Raw genomic sequence first — 23859 nt, 5'->3', positions numbered from 1 at the left:
TATAAAAAAAAAAAACTCCCCACGGTTTTTCGTGGATAAAACAACGAGCCTCACGATAAGAAAAAGCTCCCCAAAAAAAAAAAAATTGGGGCACTCAAAGACACCCCCACCACACCTTCCACCCACCAAATGAAGCATGAAACCAACAGCTCATAATGTAAAAATTGAAAAAAACAAGTAAAAAATGCTCCGAAGTTTCTTCGGCGCAATCGAGTTCTCTGTACAGCTGCACAGCATATAATCAAGGCTACCGAAAATAGATCTATCTTTCGGTGGTCTCGGTGTAATGCTGTATGCGCCGGGGCCCATGAAACTTTAACCACGACCCGGTCGGTGGCCTATCCTATATCGTTGCTAGAAGCACGATGATGGCTAACTTTAACCTTAAATAAAATAAAAACTACTGAGACTAGAGGGCTGCAATTTGGTATGTTTGGTGATTGGAGGGTGGATGATCAACATACCAATTTGCAGCCCTCTAGCCTCGGTAGTAATTTTTAAAATCCGAGGGCGGATAGAAAAAAGTGCCTCCCCAAAAAGACTGCTACTCAAGCCTCCTTGATCCATACAAGCTCCCTTCCCACTCTCATGTAAAATGTTTAAAATATGCCACCAAACATCTACTTACTTACAAAGCATTAATTCAGCATCCTACCCTCTCCCTTCCCCTCCCCTCCCAAGTTCATACAACCTCCAACCCCAACCTCATGCAAAGCATAAATCCTCCTCCTCCTCCTCCTCCTCCTCTCTTAACCCCTACCCCTGCCCCCATACGAAGATCTCCCCGTCAAATAAGCATAACACTCAACACCCCAGACAAACTCCCATACTCCACTCCACTCCACTCGATACAAAGCACAAAGCCAAGCAATACTGTGCTTGACTGATCGAATCCTGCAATAACTTCAGACTGCTAATTGGCACCACTGAAGCACTGAAGCCAAACGTTGCTGCTGCTGCTGTTTCGTTCTCCGTTGTTTCTCCAAATTTGAAAAAGAAACAAAGCTGTTGTTCGGTGCATTACCGTCCCCCTTCGCGAAGTGTAATTGAATGTATAAATCAACCCTCTGGCGTAAAGGTCAGTCGTATCGAGGAAATAATTGATTGGGTGTTTTTCGCTTCATTGATGGATCAGTGTTTTAAAAGGCTTCCCTGTTCGCTGGTTGCTGATGCTGCTATCATTGTGTGCTGGAGACATTTGATTCCTTAGTAATCGACTTTCTTCTTCTTTCCTTTTTTGCCATAGTAGCCTGGTGACATTTTTCTTCTCGTTTAAACAGGATGGCATCTAACAGACTTTTATTAAAGAAAGCTACAAACGGGAACACGTGTCTGGTCATTTTACGGCTATTAGACGATGGGGACAGACAGTCCTTGAAAGCTTGTAATTTTTTTTAAAAAAAATCTCTGTTAGATACCTTCGTGTTTAACTGAGGTCCTGGTATATATATATATATATATATATATATATATATATATATATATATATATATATATATATATATATATATATATATATATATATATATAAATATATATAAATATATGTGTGTGTGGGGGTAATGCATGAGCTGGTTCGTACACTAAACCAGCAACTCCCAAGCGAAAAGAGGTCTTAATTCCGCACGAATAAAGCTGACACCTGAATCTAACGTGACACTGTTGCATTCAGCATGAAAACAACTTGATGGCAAAGCTTAATAGAATTCCCAGATTCAGAGAGAACGGCTGGCGTTGGAAAATCTCTACGGGAACTGCACGCCAGATTCTGACGAACGGCTGAATATGCACTTGCATCAAACGATTGACTTTTGAACCCGAACCGTTTATGGGCAGAGGTAAAGGCCCCTCTCGGGTATTCCATTGCTTATTTGCATGAGATGGGAACACGATTTTGAGGGAAATGGCAGAAGCAGATGAGAAGGGTCATTGGTCTGCCGTTTCCTTTAGTTCTCACGTTGCCGCCTGCTGTTCCATTTCTGCTATGTTCTGCATGCAAATACATGCCATGCAAAAAGCTTCAAATGTAAGCAGGGCTCTCTCTCTCTCTCTCTCTCTCTCTCTCTCTCTCTCTCTCTCTCTCTCTCTCTCTCTCTCTCTTTATGTATGTATGTATATACACACATATATATACGTATATATATATGTGTGTGTGTGTGTGTATGTATATGTATATATATATATATATATATATATATATATATATATATATATATATATGTATAAGCAGTGAATTACGTACCTAGTAGTTAGACGACTGTAGTGGATCGTCGCCAGCGTGAAGAATGGCACTGGGTTGGGACCCTCACCCTAAAAGACTTGCTGAGAATCAGGGCCACCCAGCCTAAGTAGAAATATATATATATATATATATATATATATATATATATATATATATATATATATATATATGTGTGTGTGTGTGTGTGTGTGTGTGTGTGTGTGTGTGTGTGTTGTGTGTGTGTGTGTGTATGGACGTAGCCTCGCCCAGCTGTCACGAAGAGAAACCAGCCGTTCCTGGAAAAAGCAGAGGCTCCCAAATTGCGTGTGGCTTTTAGTGCCTTTCGTCTTGCACTAAAGGGACTCTGTCCTGCCGTAGACACTTTCCCCTCCCACACAAAACCTCCTTCCTTAAGTGGAACTGACCAGCTTTTTATTTTTTGAAAGACTTTTTTTCTCTCTCTCTCTCTCTCGTTTTTTTTTTTTTTCTCTCAGCATTGTTTTCGGCTTTTTATTGGTTGTTTAATTCTTTTTTTATTTCGTACATCTTGTGTTACATATTGTCTTAGTTTTTTTAGTTTTCTGAAAAGAAAACTATTGTTCCAACCCTGTCTGTCCGTCCGCACTTTTTCTGTCCGCCCTCAGATCTTAAAAACTACTGGGGCTAGAGGGCTGCAAATTGGTATGTTGATCATCCACCCTCCAATCATCAAACATACCAAATTGCAGCCCTCAGCCTCAGCAGTTTTTATTCTAGTTAAGGTTAAATTTAGCCATAATCGTGCGTCTGGCAACGATATAGGCCAGGCCACCACCGGGCCGTGGTTAAAAGTTTCATGGGCCGCGGCTCATACAACATTATACCGAGACCACCGAAGGAGATAGGTCTATTTTCGGTGGCCTCGAGTTTACGATGTTCAGAAAACTCGATTGCGCCGATGTTTTTTACTTGTGTATTCTGTAAAAGCATTTTCACCTACTGTATATGTAGTGTTACCTTATACGTAAGCTTAACCTCTTCTTTACCGAGAAGCTTAATATCAGAAGTACAGAGTAGATGACATTATCCTTATTATATACAAGGTCTCATATATAATTGTAATTGCTTTTCATTTGCGGTGTCAATGATCTTACATCATCATCATTGGCATTTGTCATCTGTCAGTCAAAATATACATAGTACCACGATGAATACTTACAATTATACCACCTTAACATCACTAACCAAATATTTTCCGTTGAATCTCTCTATTTCATTCATACCAGCATCCATTTACAATATCTTCATCCTGGTTTCCCATGATCTCCCTCGTCCTCTTGTCACTAAAGTAACTGAGCGCACATTGGTTATTTAATATACATTGAATGCTATAACAGCAAAGGCTTTAACTAAATAAAAGTATAAGATCCACAATTCCACTGTATTATTTTGGTCAGTAAGCATCTAATGGTTGTTGTTGGTCTTAATTACACGTTCTTTTTAAAATGTTTACGTGACTTATGGTGGGCGTAACCCAGTGGCGTCGCTATGGGTGGGGCCAGGGGGCGAGGGGGGCCGGACCCCCCAGTCAGATGCTTGGCACCACTGGCCCCCTCCCAGTTGAAATTCCCTTTGTAGCTAAACTTTAACCTTTACTGTATTTGATACATTTGCATATAGTAAGAGTTGAAAATTATTTGAAAATCCAGCTCAGTAATTTCAAATGCAGGTTTACTAATTACTAATACTATAATTTTCCTTCATTCACATGGATATATACATTCGAGAATAATATCTTTTACTAATTACAGAACTGGTACATTAGTTTTGTGTAATTTTCTTTGGTCCTACCAACAAATATATCTTGGCCCCACCTAGGCAGCCCCACTGATGGAATGCCAGCTTCGTCACTGGCGTAACCCTGTTAATCTAAAATTATTTAATTACATACACTAAAGCAATTGTCATAATGTTAGTAAAAACAACACCAACTTATATTGGTACTATTACTGTGGTCACAAACTTTGTTTTAGTTTTCCGTAAAAGAAAACTATTGTGCCTCAGATCTTAAAAACGACTAAGGCTAGGGGGCTGCAAATGGGTATGTTGATCATCCACCCTCCAGTCATCAAACATACTAAATTGCAGCTCTCTAGCCTTAGTAGTTTTTATTTTACTTCAAGATTAAAGTTGGCCATAACCGTGCGTCTGGCAACGATATAGGAAACCCACCATCGGGCCGTGGTTAAAGATTCATGGGCCGCGGCTCATGCAACATTATACCGAGACCACCAAAGGATAGATCTGTTTTCGGTGGCCTTGATTATACGATGTAGCGGCTGTACAGAAAACTCGATTGCGCCGAAGCATATTTTACTTGTTTTGGTTTTTTTTTATTCATTCCTTGCTGTTATTTTTGTATCTCAGTTTCCAAAGAAATCATAATGAAAATGACTCGGTCAGACGAGATCTAGCGTTTATTATGCAGTTCTGTTTTACATAAAACTTGAATACCGTCGTCTTGTTTCAGTAGCAACCAAAAAAAAATATCAACAGACTCCATCTTTAAACTGCTTTGTTATGAATCTTTATATATATATATATATATATATATATATATATATATATATATATATATATATATATATATATATATATATATATATATACTCTTATACATATATATTAGAATTAATTAGCACACAATCACGTGTGGAACAGAAATAAGTTTCTGACTCACATCGGGATCGAACCCAGGTCTTTCAATTGAAAGGCAGAAACCGCTGCCAACCAAGCCACACACAAGTTCCAACTTCTTTTATGACTTGTGTGGCTTGGATGGCAGCAGTCTCGTCTTTCAGTTGAAAGACCTGTTCGATCCTGATGTGAGTCAAAATATATATATATATATATATATATATATATATATATATATATATATATATATATATATATATATATATATATATATATATATATATATATATATATACATATAAGGAAATAACCATGTAATAAGACAATAGGGAGAAAAGAAGAACGAACATATAAAGAGGTGGAATTACTATAAAAAAAATATATTCCCGTTCCGTTTTCCATTTTGTTTTGTTTATATGGGAATTTCCTTCTTCATGACGCCTGTTTTTTTTTGTTTTTTTTACAATGTTTAACAATGATTATATATATGTGTGTGTGTGTGTGTGTGTGTGTGTGTGTGTGTATGTGTATGTATGTGTATGTAATCACACAAAGAAAGGCCTCGACAAAATCATTCTCGCTCAGATGAAACCCTCTCTCTCTCTCTCTCTCTCTCTCTCTCTCTCTCTCTCTCTCTCTCTCTCTCTCTCTCAGTATGTAAGAAACTATAAAGCTTTCATGTGCTATCACCTGTCTCATGAAATAGGACTACTTCATTTTCTCTCTCTCTCTCTCTCTCTCTCTCTCTCTCTCTCTCTCTCTCTCTCTCTCTCTCTGTATAAAAGAAAATATCAAGCTTTCATGTGCTATCATCTGTCAAATGAAATAGGACTACTTCATTTCTCTCTCTCTCTCTCTCTCTCTCTCTCAGTATATAAGAAAATATCAAGCTTTCATGCGTTATCACCTGTCCCATGAAATAGGACTACTTCATTTCTCTCTCTCTCTCTCTCTCTCTCTCTCTCTCTCTCTCTCTCTCTCTCTCTCTCTCTCTCTCTCTCTCTCTCCTTATATGCGTGGGGGGTTCATCCTGCATTCCAACTCAGACTCCCAACATCTCGCGCATTACACGACAGAGTATCAGCGCCATTCAAAAATACACATCACTTATCGCCGTCGTCACTTTCCATGTGGCACTTATCCCCGTGGCACTTTCCTCTCGTCACTCATCGCCGTGGCACTTTCCTCGCGTCACTTATCCCCGTGGCACTTTCCAAAGTCCCGGCTGGCGGAATTCGTCAAGCTGTTGACTTTTCGAAAGCAAATAGACAGAGAGTGACATCTCGTCATTAGACCGATGGTGCCGGGCTTATCGTTAACTGGGGCCGGGAGAAGAAGTATTAAGATTTTTGTAAGGAGCGTTTCGTAGTCTGCTTAAATTTGGGGATTTTATGCATTTCAATTTATGTATAAAATAAGGCATGGACGGAGTTTTTTTGTTGTATCATTTTAACTGATATATAAAATAATCATAGACGGAGTTTTTTGTTGTATTGGGAGTTTGCTTTCTTGGGAGATGAGTGCGTTTTGGAGGAGAGAGAGAGAGAAGAGAGAGAAAAGAGAGAGAGAGATGCTGAGAGAGAGAGAGAGAGAAAAGAAAAGGTAAACAGAGAGAATGTGCGAATGTGTGCTGGAGAGAGAGAGAGAGAGAGAGAGAGAGAGAGAGAGAGAGAGAGAGAGAGAAGAGGAAAATGAAATGGGAAGTGAAAGGGACAGATAAGTAGGGAGAATATGTGTGTGTGTGTGTGTGTGTGTGTGTGTGTGTGTGTGTGTGTGTGTGTGTGTGTGTGTGTGTGAGAGAGAGAGAGAGAGAGAGAGAGAGAATGTAACTAAGCATTGTACAATCAGCTGTTCCTATTCACAGGATTAAGATTACCCTGTGGAATGTGTGTAGTATATTATCTTTTATAACATTACTATTTTTACAAAATATAGAGACACAGGAAATTAAACACTGATATGTTTAGACAGAAAGGCGTAGAGCATACAAGCGTATCCCAAGGTGACATTTGTATTTGTAAACAAAAACAGAATTTATTTATTTGCTCTACACTTGAAAATATTAGATTTAATTAGTCAGTTTTCCTCGGGATTAAACCAAATCTCTCGCACGGCACAATTCGAGTATTGAGCTCTCGACATTTTTTTCACCGAGTCGCTAAATGGCTTATGTTGATCATTTCAAATAATTCTGATTGTTTCAGATAACTCAAATAATTCAAATAATTTTAGGGTAACTCAGATATTTTCAGATAACTCAAAGTAATTTCAAGTAATTCCAGAAAACTTAAATAATTTCAAATAATTCAAATTATTTCAGATAACTCAAATAATGTCAGACAACTTGAATAATGTCAGACAACTCAGATAATTTAAAATCATCAAATGATTTCAAATAATTCAAATAATTTCAGATAACAAATAATTTCAGACAACTCAAATAATTTAAAATAATCAAATGATTTCAGATAACTCAACAAGTTTCAGATAACTCAAAAAATTTCGAATAATTTCAAATATTTCAAATAATTTCAAATAACTCAGATAATTTAAAATAATCAAATGATTTCAAATAATTAATAATTTCAAATAACTCACATGATTTCAAATAACTCAAATAATTTCAAACAATTCAAATAATTTCAAATAATTTAAAATAATCACATTATTTCAAATAATTTCACATTACTCAAATAATTCAAATAATTTCAAATAAGGCAAACAATTCAATCTGTCACTTATAAACAAGAGTTTTGATATTCTCTGTAATCCTTGAATGGCTTATATCGCATATACAGAGAATTCCTGTAAGTTATCGCTACAGTACAGTTAAAATTCATGCATAACAAAAATGCATAACATTACATCACGCCGTAATGTAATGTAATCAACAGTCACCGGACAGTTAAGATAAAGGTGTTACGGTCAACATTCGTAACATCACAAAGGAAATGTTAACGTTTATAAACATCGAAATGTTAATGTTAACTTGAACGGACATACATATTAATACAAAGCCGCCGCACTTCCGTGCATATGTTCCGTAAGTTATGTACTGGGAAAATATATGACTTCCTCTCTCTCTCTCTCTCTCTCTCTCTCTCTCTCTCTCTCTGTTATCTTGACATTTGCTCTTAATGTTTAATTGGTGTTCGCCCACGTCTCGGCGGTTTTTTGGAAACCGCCCAACACTTCTCATTTGACTGGGCACACAGTGGTAATATTTTCTTAATACTCTTCGCCACTGGTAGCCGACTTGAAGTGAGTGAGAGACGGACAGATAGAGAAGTGAGGGGGAGGAGGAATTGTTGAATGGTGTGTGTGTGTATATATGTATATATATATATATATATATATATATATATATATATATATATATATATATATATATATATATATATATATATATACATATATGTTATAATCTATTTAACACGTGTTTCGTTTATCACACATCACCATATGCATGAAAAAATGGGAAAAAATTAAAGACTCTTTAACACGTGTTTCGTTTATCACACATCACCACACGTGTGTGTGTGAAAAAAGGGGAAAAAATTAAAGTGTGTGTGTGTGTGTGTGTGTAGGTCCATCGTCAATGGCTCTGAAATAAAGCTGAAACTGGTCAGGACCTACATCATCCAGTCTTTCATCTTTTCTCTTGTGTTGTATATATATATATATATATATATATATATATATATATATATATATATATATATATATATATATATATATAATATATGATTATATATACATATATATATATATATATATATATATATATATATATATATACATATAAATATATATACTTACATATATGTATATATATACGTGTGTATGTATATATATATATATACATATATATATCTAACGTATGTATGTATTATATGACGTAAGGTTGTGTAGACCACAACGCCCTCTTTTGGGAGATCTAATCTGCAGACTGGTAACTTCGGCAGAGTGGTGCATCGCTGGGTTCACATTTGAAGCTAGGGTACGTTTCCTATTAATCACAGGACCCAAAAAGTTCACTTGATTGGAAAGAATGTAATGAAACAACTTCTCAAGCTGAAAATTGTCGCTAGTTTGGGTGTGGAAGCTTCAGTTTATTTCTTTCCTTTTACTGTGAACCTGTAGATTAACGGGAAATTATTTTGACGATTGGCTTAGACGTACTTTCAAGCGTATATACAAATTTACTAATAATTTTATATATAATTCTCCGACTTGATTATAAATGCTGTTACCATTGGTTTTAAATAATAATTATACCGTATAATGTCCTTTTTACCTTCATTTTTCATCTTAATAAATTCCCAGATACGAAAAATCTCAATTTTCGTGCCTTCGAAAATACTCTAGTTAGCCACATAACCACCAGAGAAGTCTCTCACTTACCTGAAACGTGAGATGCTTAGCATATCGTCTTCCATTGAGAGCGACGATAAAAATGCTGTTCACTATGATGACGATGAGTCCCAGAAGAGATGAGCACACGGCCTTGACGATGTCTGCAGCCGAGGGCACTGTAGGGTGCTGGAAAGTTGGGGTCCAGCAGGAGAAATTCGTCACGTCAGGCACCGTTTCACGCCCAACCATCTTGACAAACCTGTTCCACTTCCGTTTTCTTTAGTGTTGGTTCTCGTTTTCTACGTTACTCCTCGAGGCGGTCACGCAACCTAGGAAGCTGTGATCACGCACATTCCCCAGTGAATTTCCTTTTTTTTTTATTTTTAATAATACTAAAAGCTTCTCACTACTGAGTTCCCTTAACCAGACACTCAAACCATTTTCCCCACAGTGTTATTCCCCTAACTTAATACGTATTGCCTTAACATTTTCACAATTAGTAGCTGTAATAAAAGTCTTATTATTCTATCTAAGCGAGAACACAATCAAGTCTGAAGATTTCAAGTTACCATCATCATCATCATCATCTGTTGTAAAGGAGATTCTTACAACCACAAAATGAATGTAATTTTGAGCTCTTCATAATGAATATCACTCGAATTTACCTGGACCTTTTCACATTAGATTTACTTACAAAGTTCTAAGTACTCTCGGACACATTATGTTCGTTCTATGCAAATTAAACAGGTCCACATTCACTTAACGGTTGTATGGTTTCTCGTATATCAAAAACACAGTGAATATTAATCTGTAAATACAATAAGCTTGCGAAAGTTAAGAGAATTCACACTTTCTCATAATAATACACACGAATACATACGTACATACATACATACATTCATACATGCAAAGATGTTAATTTATAGCAACATAATTATATAATGATCTTCTGAAATATTTGGGGAGATTTAAGGGACTATGAAGTAAGGAAATCATATCATAACTGGCAAGTGGGTCTGCTACCCTTCTTTTTCTCTTTTGCTTTGTCTCGGAAACGAGTTCTGTTCTATCCCACCAAAAGCAGTCATAAATTACTTTTAGTCTCAAAACATCATTTGATACGGAGTATAAATGGTATATTTATAGTCTTTATCCTTGTTATTCTAATATTTCATTAATAACCCTGACAAATAAAATTCACACTTATCGGTTTTACTACTGTTGATAGTGCAACTGAGGATATATAACCTTTCCTGTCACTATCATGGCTACTGGCATTATCATTATCATTTGTACTATCATCGATGGTCCACGCTCGGGATAGTTGGCATCACTGTCAATAATCCAACTCAGTAATGGAGTCACACACTATTTCTCTCATTGTTAAACAACTGCAACTATCGTTATCAGTATCATTGTCAAACTCTGCCTAAAATTGGAGTTAGTGTTCCCCAGTCACCCTTACAACAGCTACAACAACTATCATTATCACTATCATCAGCAATACTCTAACTCAGGATGGAGTTACTGTTCCCATTCATCGTTACAACAAGTATCTTATCACTATCATTATCAGTTCCCATTCCCCATTCGTTACAACAAGTATCATTATCACTATCATTATCAGTACTCTAACTTAGTATGGAATTACTATTCCCCCATTCATATTTACAACAACTATCATTATCACTGTCATCGGAAATACTCTGACTCAGGAGGGAGTTGCTGTTCCCATTTATCTTTACAGCAAGTATCATTATCACTATCATTACCAGTGCTCTAACTTAGAATGAAGTTACTAGTCCCCATTCATATTTACAACTACTATCATTATCACTATCATTATCAATAGTCTTAACTCAGAATGGTCTTACTATTCCCATTCATAATTACAGCAACTGTTATTATCACTATCATTACCAATAGTCTTAACTCAGAATGGTCTTACTATTCCCATTCATAATTACAGCAACTATTATTATCACAATCACTATCATTATCAATAGTCTTAACTCAGAATGGTCTTACTATTCCCATTCATAATTACAGCAACTGTTATTATCACTATCATTGTCAATAGTCTAACTCAGAATGGTCTTACTATTCCCATTCATAATTACAACAACTGTTATTATCACTATCATTGTCAATAGTCTAACTCAGAATGGTCTTACTATTCCCATTCATAATTACAGCAACTCTTATTATCAATATCATTATCAATAGTCATTATCAATAGTCTGACTCAGAGTGGTCTTATTCCCATTTATATTTACAGCAACTATTATTACCAATATCATTATCAATACTCATTATCAGTATCTTACTATCATTGTTCAATAATTACAACAACTGTTATTATCACTATCATTATCAATATTCCCAGAATCTATTCCCATTCATATTTACAACAACTGTTATTATCAATATCATTATCAATAGTCATTATCGATAGTCTGACTCAGGATGGTCTTACTATTCCCATTTATATTTAAAGCAACTATTATTACCAATATCATTATCCATAGTCATTGTCAATAGTCTAACTCAGAATGGTCTTACTAATCCCATTCATGTTTACAGCAAATATTATTATCAATATCATTATCAACAGTCATTATCAGCAGTCTAACTCAGAACGGTCTTACTAATCCCATTGATATTTACAGCAACTATTATTATCAATATCATTATCAATAGCCTATAACTCAGAATGGTCTTACTATTTCCATCCATATTGACAGCAACTACCACTATTCCCCATCACCATTACTACTACGCACAATCGACAGTAGTCGGAGGCAGGACTGGATTTGTGGGGCGAAATCTTCCCAGCTGTCAGCGTTTAATGATTGGGCCTCTTGTACTATATAACGTCGACCTGAAGCGGAGGGAGTATTGAGGATTGTGAGGAGGAGGAGGAGGAGAGGAGAAGAACAGGCGCGTCCTGTTTCGTAAGTACCTCTCAAGTACCTCTGTGAGTAACTCCTTAAGTACCTCTTGGGAAAGGTGTGGTGGGTGACACTTGGGGGATGTCCATGTCATGTGACTTTGGCACCTGATGTCGTTGGTGCGTTTATATGTGACTTCATGAAGAATTGTATTCAAAATTGTGTATGTGTCCTAAGATGTACACAGTTATATCTCTTACAGTGTTACACATACACGCACATACATATATATATATATATATCTATATCACAATAATTAGAACAATTATCGTACCCCATAAGCCATCGTATATCTCTTAAGAAGAATGATAGCATAACCTTAGAATATCGTACACTTCGTAGGGTAATTACCGTATATCACCCCGGGACAACGTACGCCCCTAGAGACAACGCATGCTGCAGTAGTTAAACAGAACGGCTGTGAAACAGCTGACCGTGTTTGACTGTCTCAGCTGTCCTTTAGTTCTTAAGTACTTTGTACCCAAATACGCGACGGCAAACGGTGTGTTTGCATTTATGCTATAACCATACCTTGTCGTTTCTGTGAAAATAGGTCGCCGAAACTTCGGGTTGTGTGTGTGTGTGTGTGTGTGTGTGTGTAAATGGAGAAGTTCGTTTCTTAATTTTTGAGAAAAGTGACCTCTTCATGACAAAGCGTATCGCAACTCTATTTCGTCTTACTGTGGAAAAGTCCTTTCGAATTTTTGGTATTGAAAAGCCCCTATCCCCCCCTTTTTTTTTTTTTACCTTCGGCCTGGGCTAGGTACGGACCTTATATTGCCTTTCCCATTGGTCAGCGTGCTGAGGGGAGGAGAGAACATTCCTTTTTGTTCCAAATAGCTCTTGCCATTTTCACGTTCTTTGTTATGAAGGGTTGGAAGATCTTAGCAGATAGTTAGGCTTGATCTTTATCTAACAAATTACCCCGTCGAGTAATTCCCTAAATTGGCAAGATGTTCTGTTTTTAGTCATTGCATTATTTCCCGTCTTTATCAGGTATCTCAATTACCCAGCTTTATTTCACATATGAGAAACTTTATGCAGAATGTAACTGTCATTATCCTGTGTATTGTATTTCAATAAAATAAAAAACTTCAGAATATATATTTTCCAGTTGCATTTCCATGCAAAAACAAAAGCTGTCCAAAATTTATCAAAAATTTTATTATGTGTATTTTCCAGCTGCTGTTCCCCTTAAATAGTATTCAGAATGTCCCTGTTATTTCATTATGTGTTTTCCATTTTAGTTCCCTGCAAAAGAAACTATCCAGAATGACTCTGCCATTTTATCGTCAGTATTTTCCAGTTGCAATTCCCTCCAGAAAAAAACTATCCAGAATGCATCTACCATTTTGTTATCAATATTTTCGAGTTGCAATTCCCTCCAAAATAAAAACTATCAGAATATATCTACCATTTTACTTTCTGTATTTTCCAGTTGCAATTCCTTCCAAAAAACCTATCCAGAATGAGCCTGCCATTTCATCATCAGTATTTTCCAGTTGCAATTCCCTCCAAAGCAAAACTATCCAGAATGTATCTACCATTTTATTATCCATGTTTTCCAGTTGCAGTTCCCTCCAGAATAAAAACTATCCAGAATATATCTACCATTTTATTTTCTGGATTTTCCAGTTGCAATTCTAAAAAACTATTCAGAATGACTCTGCCATTTTTTCAACAGTGTTTTCCCGTTGCAATTCCTTCCAAAAAAACTATCCAGAATGTATCTACCGTTTTATTATACATATTTTCCAGTTGCAGTTCCCTCCAAAATAAAAACTGTCCAGAATATATCTACCATTTTATTTTCTGTATTTCCCAGTTGCAATTCCCCGCCAAAAAAAACTATCCAGAATGTATCTACCATTTTATTATCCATATTTTCCAGTTGCAATTCCCTCCAAAAGAAACTATCCAGAATATATCTACTATTTTATCATCATTATTTTCCAGTTGCAATTCCTTCCCAAAAAAAACTATCCAGAATGGCTCTGCCATTTTATCATCAGTATTTTCCAGTTGCAATTCCCTCCAAAACAAAAACTATCCAGAATATATCTACTATTTTACTTTCTGTATTTTCCAGTTGCAATTCCTTCCCAAAAAAAACATCCAGAATGACTCTGCCATTTTATCATCAGTATTTTCCCATTGCAATTCCCTCCAAAATAAAAACTATCCAGAATATATCTACCATTTTATTTTCTGTATTTTCCAGTTGCAATTCCCTCCCAAAAATAAACTATCCAGAATGACTCTGCCATTTTATCATCAGTATTTTCCTCTTGAAGTTCCTTCCAAAAGAGAAAAAACTATCCAGAATGACTCTGCCATTTTATCATCAGTATTTTCCACTTGCAATTTCTTCCAAAAGAGAAAAAACTATCCAGAATGGCTCTGCCATTTTGTCATTAGTATTTTCCAGTTGCAATTCCCCGCCCCCCAAAAAAAAAAAAACTATCCAGAATGTAACTGTCCACGTAATCGAAGCGTTTTATTCGCTAAGCTAGACGTGCCACTCTCACTTCCTCCATTAAGGCTGATGGCAAAGCATTACAGGGGAATGATGTTTCTTCAGCGCCGTTGGTGAATTGGATATTTTTAAACCCTGGAGCGACTGTTTGTTTATTTCCAAATGCGATGAAGGGTCGTCGCCCTAGAAAAGACACGATCAAAGTAGAAACAATATAATACCCTTATTCTGAAGGTTTTTCATATGTTTCACCATTGCATTGCTGATTTTCCGTCCGGAATAATCTGTTGTCAGATAAGCAGTCGAAGAATCTGTTAATTCTCTTCTCTGTTTCTGCTCTCGAATCAGAGTTTTGAAATAGGATGCTTTATTTAATATTTACTTGAGCCGTCGGGCTTAATCAGTTTTTAATTTATATTACTGAAAAGAAGGGTTACAGTGATCATTTTTTTTTTCATTCATACTTAAAGCCGTTTCAATAGACTTTGCTTACATTCATAGCATTTGCCATAATCGGTTACAGAAATATGTTCACATATAGACACATACATTCATACATTTATATATATATATATATATATATATATATATATATATATATATATATATATATATATATATATATATATGTATATGTGTGTGTGTGTATACAGTATATATATATATATATATATATATATATATATATATATATATATATATATATATATATATATATATATATATATATATTTATGTATATATATATATATATATATGTGTGTATATATGTATATATATACTGTATACATATATATATATATATATAAATTATATATGACATGTACGTATCACCGACTAATAGATAAAACCATACATGTTTTTTCAAAAACTCATGGACAAACTTAGCTTGTTGACATCATAATTTATATGATATTCCTTCAAAAATGTTAAATCTTGCATGGCACATTTCATACTTGTATTGACCACACTCCTAAACCAACTCATTTATTCACAGAATTTTCACATAAGTGTGAGAGAAAGGAATATTTTAGTCCTGTTATCGAGGACAAGATGCTTTGTGAGAGAAAAATCAGTTCTCAAACTGTAAATCTTAAAAAATAAACTATTGTCACAAAACTAAATCTCTTAATGAAAACATGATCACAGAGAAAATAGAAAAATAGTTTCTTTACAAAATGTAATTTATGAAAAAAATAACAACCCGTAATAAGTATACATCAAAACACTTTTCTTCCTGAATCAGTAATTGCCTTTGTTAAATAAAGAGAATGGTAACTTGGCATTAAGGGACTCTTGAGATGCCACAACGCATTTCTTTGCAGAATAGGTTTCTAGTTTTCTGAAAAGAAAACTATTTTGCCGGCTTTGTCTGTCCGCACCCTTTCTGTCCGCCCTCAGATCTTAAAAACTACCTAGGCTAGAGGGCTGCAAATTGGTATGTTGATCATCCATCCTCCAGTCATCAAACATATTAAATTGCAGCCCTCTAGCCTCAGTAGTTTTTATTTTATTTAAGGTTAAAGTTAACCATAATTGTGCGCCTGGCAACGATATAGGCCAGGCCAAGGTCCACGCCACCACCGGGCCGTGGTTAAAGTTTCATGGACCGCGGCTCATACAGCACTATACCGAGACAACCGACGGATAGATCTGTTTTCGGTGGCCTTGATTTTACGATGTACAGAAAACTCGAATGCGCCGAAGTTTCTTCGGCGCATTTTTACTTGTTTATTATTAATTTCTGAGAATTTCGGTGCGTTTTGCACATAAAATTAATTCATTTCAGAAAGAATTATCTCAACAAATATCTTTTATTACTTCTTGTAGAATAAATGTTCACTGCTGGTAATCTCTGATTGTATTGATTAGTTTATATATTCAGTAATAAGTGAGGTCTAAATTGATATTTTTACAAAAATTAATTTTTTGTCCATAAATAGGCGTATAAACTATCAATAGTTTTTAACCTGTTATTCACTTCCAACCGTTATAAGTACGGTATTAGAACTCAACCCTTTAACTTATCCCGCCTCTCCAAACATTTTAATTAATCTTGAATACACTATACATATTTATGTATATTTAAGTATATTTGAAATTAATCTTGAATACACTATACATATTTATGTATATTTAAGTATAATCTTGAATACACTATACATATTTATGTATAGTTAATTATATGTAAAATTAATCTTGAATACACTATACATATTTGTGTATATTTAAGTATATTACTATACATATTTATGTACATTTAAGTATAATCTTGAATACACTATACATATGTACATTTAAATAAATGTAAAATTCATCTTGAATACACTATACATATTTATGTATATTTAAGTATATTACTATACATAGGCTATTTATGTATATTTAAGTAAACTAAGTGCGCAAGACCATAACCTAACCAGATGCGTATTCAACTAGCTGAGCAAATACGTGTGGAATAATCATATTTCAATTCGTCGGGCGTTTTGCTAAGAACATACCTTTTCATGGGTACAGAAATATAACAAAACTTGCACAATTTAATACTTTCAGTATATGTATGCCTGTATTTAACAATAAAACGTATACACACACAGCGTATGCTTTTTTAGTCAAAATTCTCCATTACGGACAGAATCGTTACATTGTAATAATCATATATTGCTCTCGGTCTGATTAGCCTGCCTCTCTCTCTCTCTCTCTCTCTCTCTCTCTCTCTCTCTCTCTCTCTCTCTCTCTCTCTCTCTCTCTCTCCATCAGTTTCTTGTGTGCTTGCCAATTATTTTTGTTGACGTTACATATACGCTGTATCTCATTTGCTTACTCATTTTTTTTTCTTGTTAATTCGCAAAAGTAAACGGATCCAAAACTTCACATTTCACTATCTATTGTTCTTGGCTGCTGAATTTCAACAGATGTCATTTTCCTTTGCTATATTTGGTCCAAATAATTTAGTATTAGTGTATTGGAGGCGTTTAAATACTTTTATATCGTCAGAGGTAATTTTTAACTATGCCTAGGCGTGGCCAAAATCACTTCGTTACTCCGCAAAAGAGGCGATTTTCTTTTGTCACTTTGGAGTTTGTGGTAATGTAATTTCCGAACAAAATCACAGATGTGTTTACCGTATAAACTTAATAAACCATTGATTATAGCCTTTTGGAAGTCTACATGAAATTTCTCACACTTATCTGGACACTTTCATACGTAATATCATTGCACCAAACGGAGCGAAAATCGCTTTTCAGTTAAGGAATCGCGACGTCGTACATCAATTCTGGGGTATGTCGTCACTCACCGGTCTTTGGTAGACCACTAAACTGAGTCTCTCTCTCTGTCTCCCCATCTCTTAGGCTGAATCAGTGCGCGCGCATCCAGGATGACTGCTGTGGGCTGGTCCCCGCCCACCAGCTCAGCGGAGCTCCTCTGTCCCTTCTTCACTGACTCCAGGGAAGGGAAAGCTTTGGCAGAGATTAATTGTTCCGTTGGACCTTCTCGAAGGCTACAAGTGATGCGATTCCTTATTCAGATTTCCGTAAGGCTCCCACTGATGTTTGCAGAATGGTTTGTTCTCATTTATTTATTTATTTGTGGCCCTTTAATATTCATGTGGTATTAGATAATTGTTTTAATTGATAAGATTGTGGAGGTCAGTACATATTCATTAAAAAAATTGCCTTTTCATACTGATGACAGTCCATCAAATGATGTAAAATTGATAGTTGTGTTGATAACAGTAAATATTTTAAGAGAATATTTACTGTTATCAACATAACTATCAATTTTACTCTCTCTCTCTCTCTCTCTCTCTCTCTCGTTATGTTGATATCAGTAAATATTTTATGAGAATACTTACTGTTATCAACATAACTATCAATTTTACTCTCTCTCTCTCTCTCTCTCTCTCTCTCTCTCTCTCTCTCTCTCTCTCTCTCTCTCTCTCATATATATATATATATATATATATATATATATATATATATATATATATATATATATATATATATATATATATATATATATATATATATATATATATATATATATATATATATATATATATACAGGGTGTTCCGAAATTAGAGGCCCCTCTGCAGCATAAACTAAAATTGTTATGGACAAAAAGAAAAGTAATTCAGAACAGTATTTATTTAATCTCTGAGTATTTAATATTTTGTGTAACCTGCATCTGCCTGTACCACAGCCTGCATTCTTGAGGGGTATGATTTCAGCAAATCGCAAAAAAGCTGAGACTCAAACTCCATTTCCCTGAGCACTTCAGTCACCTCTCTTCGCAGGTCGTCGAGGCTTGGTATACCATCATAGTTCACTGTGTGCACTTCAACACGATCCTTTAAGATACTACCAATGTTTTCACTCACATTAAGGTTAGGGGAGCTACCTGGAAATTCACTTGACGAGAAGAAATCGATACCATTGTTTCACAGCAGCTCCTGTGTCTGAAGAGCCTTGAAACATGGTGCCTTATCATGCAAAAATGTGACTTCTTCAACAGTTAACACATTTTCAGGATCTTTGAGGAAATGAAATACTCCACCAGTAAGCACAGTTTCTCTGAAGTATTCGCCATTCCATGACTGTCCTTCTTCTTTGATGATCCACATTAACCATTTGGCTGTGAAACAGACAAAAATTCCCAGACATTCAGGAAATTTCACAACTTGGCAATAGTGCACGTCATCACTGATATCATCCACTTTGCAGCCCAAATGATTTCATCTTTTTGATTTGGCTTCATGACTGTTTAAATGAAGAATTCATCTGATGCAGCAACATGGCAAAAGTCAGCTTCATCCCAAATTTTAAGAAATGAACCACAAAACCACGCACGGTCTTCTCTCTGTTGCTGAGTGATGTTGGGCTTGCTGATAACATGAAATGGCTTGATACCAGATTTTTTCAACTCACAATATACAGCACTATAACTTCTCTTCTTTCCCCTTTTTGTTTCTAGTTCAAGCACCAATTTACATAAAGACTTTCTTGGTCTACCCACTGCCTCAGCTATGATGTCTTTTGACTCCTGAGAAAGGACTTCAGGCCTTCTAAGATTCTCACTCTTTTCATGATGACAGTCATATGGATTTTTGTTCCAGTTTCTTTAACACAGGATTCATCTCTTTTAATGTATTTAGCTATTCAGGAACGTGAAATGAAGGATGCGCCAGCATCCCTGGCCTCTCTGAAGGTTATAGCCCGGATTCAGTCAATCCATCTGATTTCCTCCGAGTTGTTAGCCATGGCTGTATCTAACTCTGTCACTCAGTCTGAAAATACAAGAAACGTAGAATGAAAAATAGCTTAATAGAAACTTAAAATAATATACTTGGAGACAGGCTATAACAGAAAACTTCATAACTCTCCATTTGTTCTGTGGAGGGGGCTCTAATTTCAGAAACACTCAGTATATGTATGTATGTATGTATATATATATATTATATATATATATATATATATATATATATATATATATATATATATATATATATATATATGTGTGTGTGTGTGTGTGTGTGTGTGTGGGTGTGTGTGTGTGTAGACTGTGTGTGTGTATTTCCACGTGAATAATGCCTTGCATCTGTTAAATTTTATCATAGATTATCATATCAGTAATATTGATATTGAAATTCCCCAATTTTATTTCTTTCTTGCTAAAAGCGCTTTTACGAAGAGTAAAGAAGTGTTCACCTCTATATCTGTGATAATTTATGTGATTTTAGCCATATCATCAGTACTAATAAGTAGGGCAAACTTGTTATTTCCAGTAAATAGCTTGTAAGGTCAAACATATTTAGCAAAACATTTTACATTTATGAATGAATGAAACCGGTGCAAAACAATATAAAATTTGATCATCATCAAATAGTCTGCCATAATTAGTTGAATTGAATATAAAATTTAGGCCAAAGGCCAAGCACTGGGACCTATGAGGGAGGACATTCAGTGCTGAAATGGAAATTGACAATAAAAGGTTTGAAAGGTGTAACAGGGGGGGGAAAACCTCAAAGCAGTTGCACTATGAATCAATTGTTAGGAGAGGGTGGAAAGTAAGATGGAAGAAAGAGAATATGAAATGCGGTGCACTGATGGCACTACCTCCCTACGGGGGCCATTATTAGTGAAACCTTGGTTAATCAGACTTCGTTCTGCAACGATATATTATGAGGTTAACAATAAAGCCCATAATTAAAAAAAAATCGAAGTGTTTTGTACTGTTATAAGACGCCAAACCTTTTCCAAAACAATACTGAAGTCATTCTTATTCCCTTATCCTTTAGTGTCTAATATGCTACTAATATTTTTCTATCGGTACATTACTGAAACAGAATGTTTACCGATGAATTCCCTGGTTATTTATGCTAAACTAATTATTTGTGGGATCTTTCCTAGATAGTGACCCCCACGAGTTTTAACCCGATATGTATCCCTGTTGGGGACTGCCGTAAAAACTTAAACGAAAAACTGTAAATATCATCATGACCCGCAAGAAATATCAGTCCTAGATAACGAACCCCGAAAACCCTTGGGGGTCACTATCTAGGAAAGACCGTGTTTGTGTTTGCTACGGAATTACATTTGACAAGTTTCTTGGATGTTGCAATATAATCTGATGAAATGTGATCCAGTTACATTCGTTTTTCATCTGAAAGGCGAAGCTTTCGTACTCCCGTTTGGTGTGTCTTTTGTGACAGAAAAACCAGTTTAAGACAGCCTTTCGTTTTCTCATTTAGAAGTTACTAAACAATATGAGCTGATAGTAATTTTAAAACTGTGATGTTTTCACATTGTTTGAAGACACTAATAGACTTGTAGTCTGTTTTTTTTTCTCCCTTTGGAAGGAACATTATAGATTTTGCATCATCAGAGTGTTGTTATTCTTTATAAATTGCATTACTAATTATTGCGCTCGTCGTTAACACGTTAATGGAATGGAATGGAATATAAAGTTTAGGCTAAAGGCCAAGCACTGGGACCAATGAGGTCATTCATCGCTGGAAAGGAAACTGAGAGCAGGTGGGTTTGAAAGGTGTAACAGGAGGAAGACCTCGCTGTTGCACTATGAAATAATTGTTAGGAGAAGGTGGATAGCAAGATGGAAGAAAGACAATATAAATGGAGGTACAGTAAAAGGAATGAAAGGGGTTGCAGCTAGGGGCCAAAGGGACGCTGCAAAAAACCTTTAGTAATGCCTACAGTGCACCACGCGAGGTGCACTAATGGCACTAACCCCCTAAACGTTAAATTAGAATGCAACTCTGAAATATTAAACGAATATCGATACCCACATAGAACAGATGTAAGAAAAATTAAGCTCTTCTTGTGTACAGATGGATTATGATGATTCGTGTTAATAGAATGAGGGAGCACGTTTATTTTATAAAACCCCTGTAACTTGACGATCAATGTATTTTGTATTCGCTCGCGATACAACTTAGTTCACTGATGTTCTCATTTTGTATTTCAGGGCAAACTCTTGTTGTGATGGGAAGTTAAAAAAGTATCATAAATGCAGCTTATTTATTGCGCTTTTATCTTTTTTCTACATTAATATATTAAAATTTAGTAGACAGCAAATGCTGTGCATCTCCAGACTGAACATCTTTTGCAGCCTTGCTGTTTTTGTGGGTGAACACAAGTACCTTCTTTAATAAAACTTTATTGATATGCGAACTTTGTCTTGATGTTGATCGTACGAGTGTTATATATCATATGTCAGGAAATTTAGCATACCGTCATCAAGCGCCTTAATTTTAGATTTTACAACAAATCACATTTCTTAGGATGATGAGGTTGAGTTCATCTGCAGTTAGTCACTATGTTTAAGATATTTTCCTATACATTTGAAAATTAATAATATATATACACACATATATATATATATATATATATATATATATATATATATATATGTATATATATATGAATTTTTCAGTGTATAGGAAAATAATTTCTTTGCGAAGTTTTCCAGCCATGACCTAATAGTTAAAACTGCAACATCGTACAGGGTATCTTGCGGATGTTCGATTTGTGCAAGATCTTAATTACATTGTGCAAATTTTCCTGTGCGTGAACAAACCATGACGTCAGAGGAAACATATCAAATTATTCTCCCTATTTCCTTAAATTTTATTCCTTTATTTATGTATAGGTAGAGTAAAGAACACCATTATACAAATGTTTTTAGTGGATACTGTCAAACGTAGATTAAAATAGTATACGCTTCAATATACTACCAATAGAAGAAAATGGGTATCACGGGTAAACTATAGAAAACAAATAATACGCCTAAATGTTAGCAGTAACGAAAGATATTGCCGTGTGAAACCCCTTGACTTGTAAATTCTGTACATAATTGATCTAGTTTTGCTCTCGTGGTTAGCATGAATAAACGAATTTCAAAACTTAGATTGAGCGCTCAATAATAATTTTGGTAGAATAGAGTAGAATCAGCAACTCTTCACTTAAACTGTGTCAAAATTAGCGACGAATTCTGAAACCTTTTTTTTATTTTTAATAAATCATTTTCCTGCCAACTCGCACGTAATTTCGAATGTCATCTTTATATAAAACATTTTAAAATAAGCATATACTTGCTCAGTTTTTTTTATTTTCCCAGAGGAAAAATTGGCGCTTATAAACGTCCTCAATTTTATTAAGATTATATATCTACCGAGTGCCCAATTTTCCTTATTTTAATGGTTAAAGGGAGTGTTCAGTTATCAAAATATTTGAAGGATGAATCAAAGTCGTATTGAATAACATGCATTCAAGCTTTGCAAACATCATTTCAAAAAGACTCAAGTTAGAATAGTTCGTTTCAGCGGTCATACTTAGCATATTTTTACACATTGCAATGCGAGTGTGCTTCCATGACTTGAAAAATTCTTTGATTTGCGATGGATTTGATGCTTAATTCGATTTCTGTAAACAGTATTTCCATGCTTGATTAAAAATAAATATTTCAATGTGGATCGTTTCACATTCCGTTAAATTTTCGGATTTAATTACTTTTTAGCTGATAACCACCCAACATCAACTAAGAAGTCAAAGAAACAGAAAACGAATGGCTTCATAGACCCTAGATGGCGTGAGTAGCTTCACAAATTCTATCCAAGGATGCTGAGGTTCTTCGAAGTGATACAACTTTGTTTGTGACT

General features: G+C 35.2%; 1 protein-coding gene across 1 annotated transcript in view; it reads right to left on the bottom strand.

Moving 5' to 3' along the window:
• LOC136831662 (trace amine-associated receptor 1) overlaps window positions 1-10059 on the bottom strand; it is a 255956-nt gene extending 245897 nt beyond the window's left edge. The window contains 1 exon segment of the mRNA XM_067092322.1: window positions 9302-10059. Within this exon segment, the coding sequence (XP_066948423.1) occupies window positions 9302-9502 (201 nt within the window). The 5' untranslated portion in view covers window positions 9503-10059.
• Between the last annotated feature and the right edge of the window lie 13800 nt (window positions 10060-23859).

This window comes from Macrobrachium rosenbergii, chromosome 1 (assembly GCF_040412425.1).
Source record: "Macrobrachium rosenbergii isolate ZJJX-2024 chromosome 1, ASM4041242v1, whole genome shotgun sequence".
In the NCBI taxonomy this organism is placed as follows: domain Eukaryota; kingdom Metazoa; phylum Arthropoda; class Malacostraca; order Decapoda; family Palaemonidae; genus Macrobrachium; species Macrobrachium rosenbergii.
Note: the sequence above shows the minus strand (reverse complement) of the source record. Positions and strands in the feature narration are given on the sequence as shown.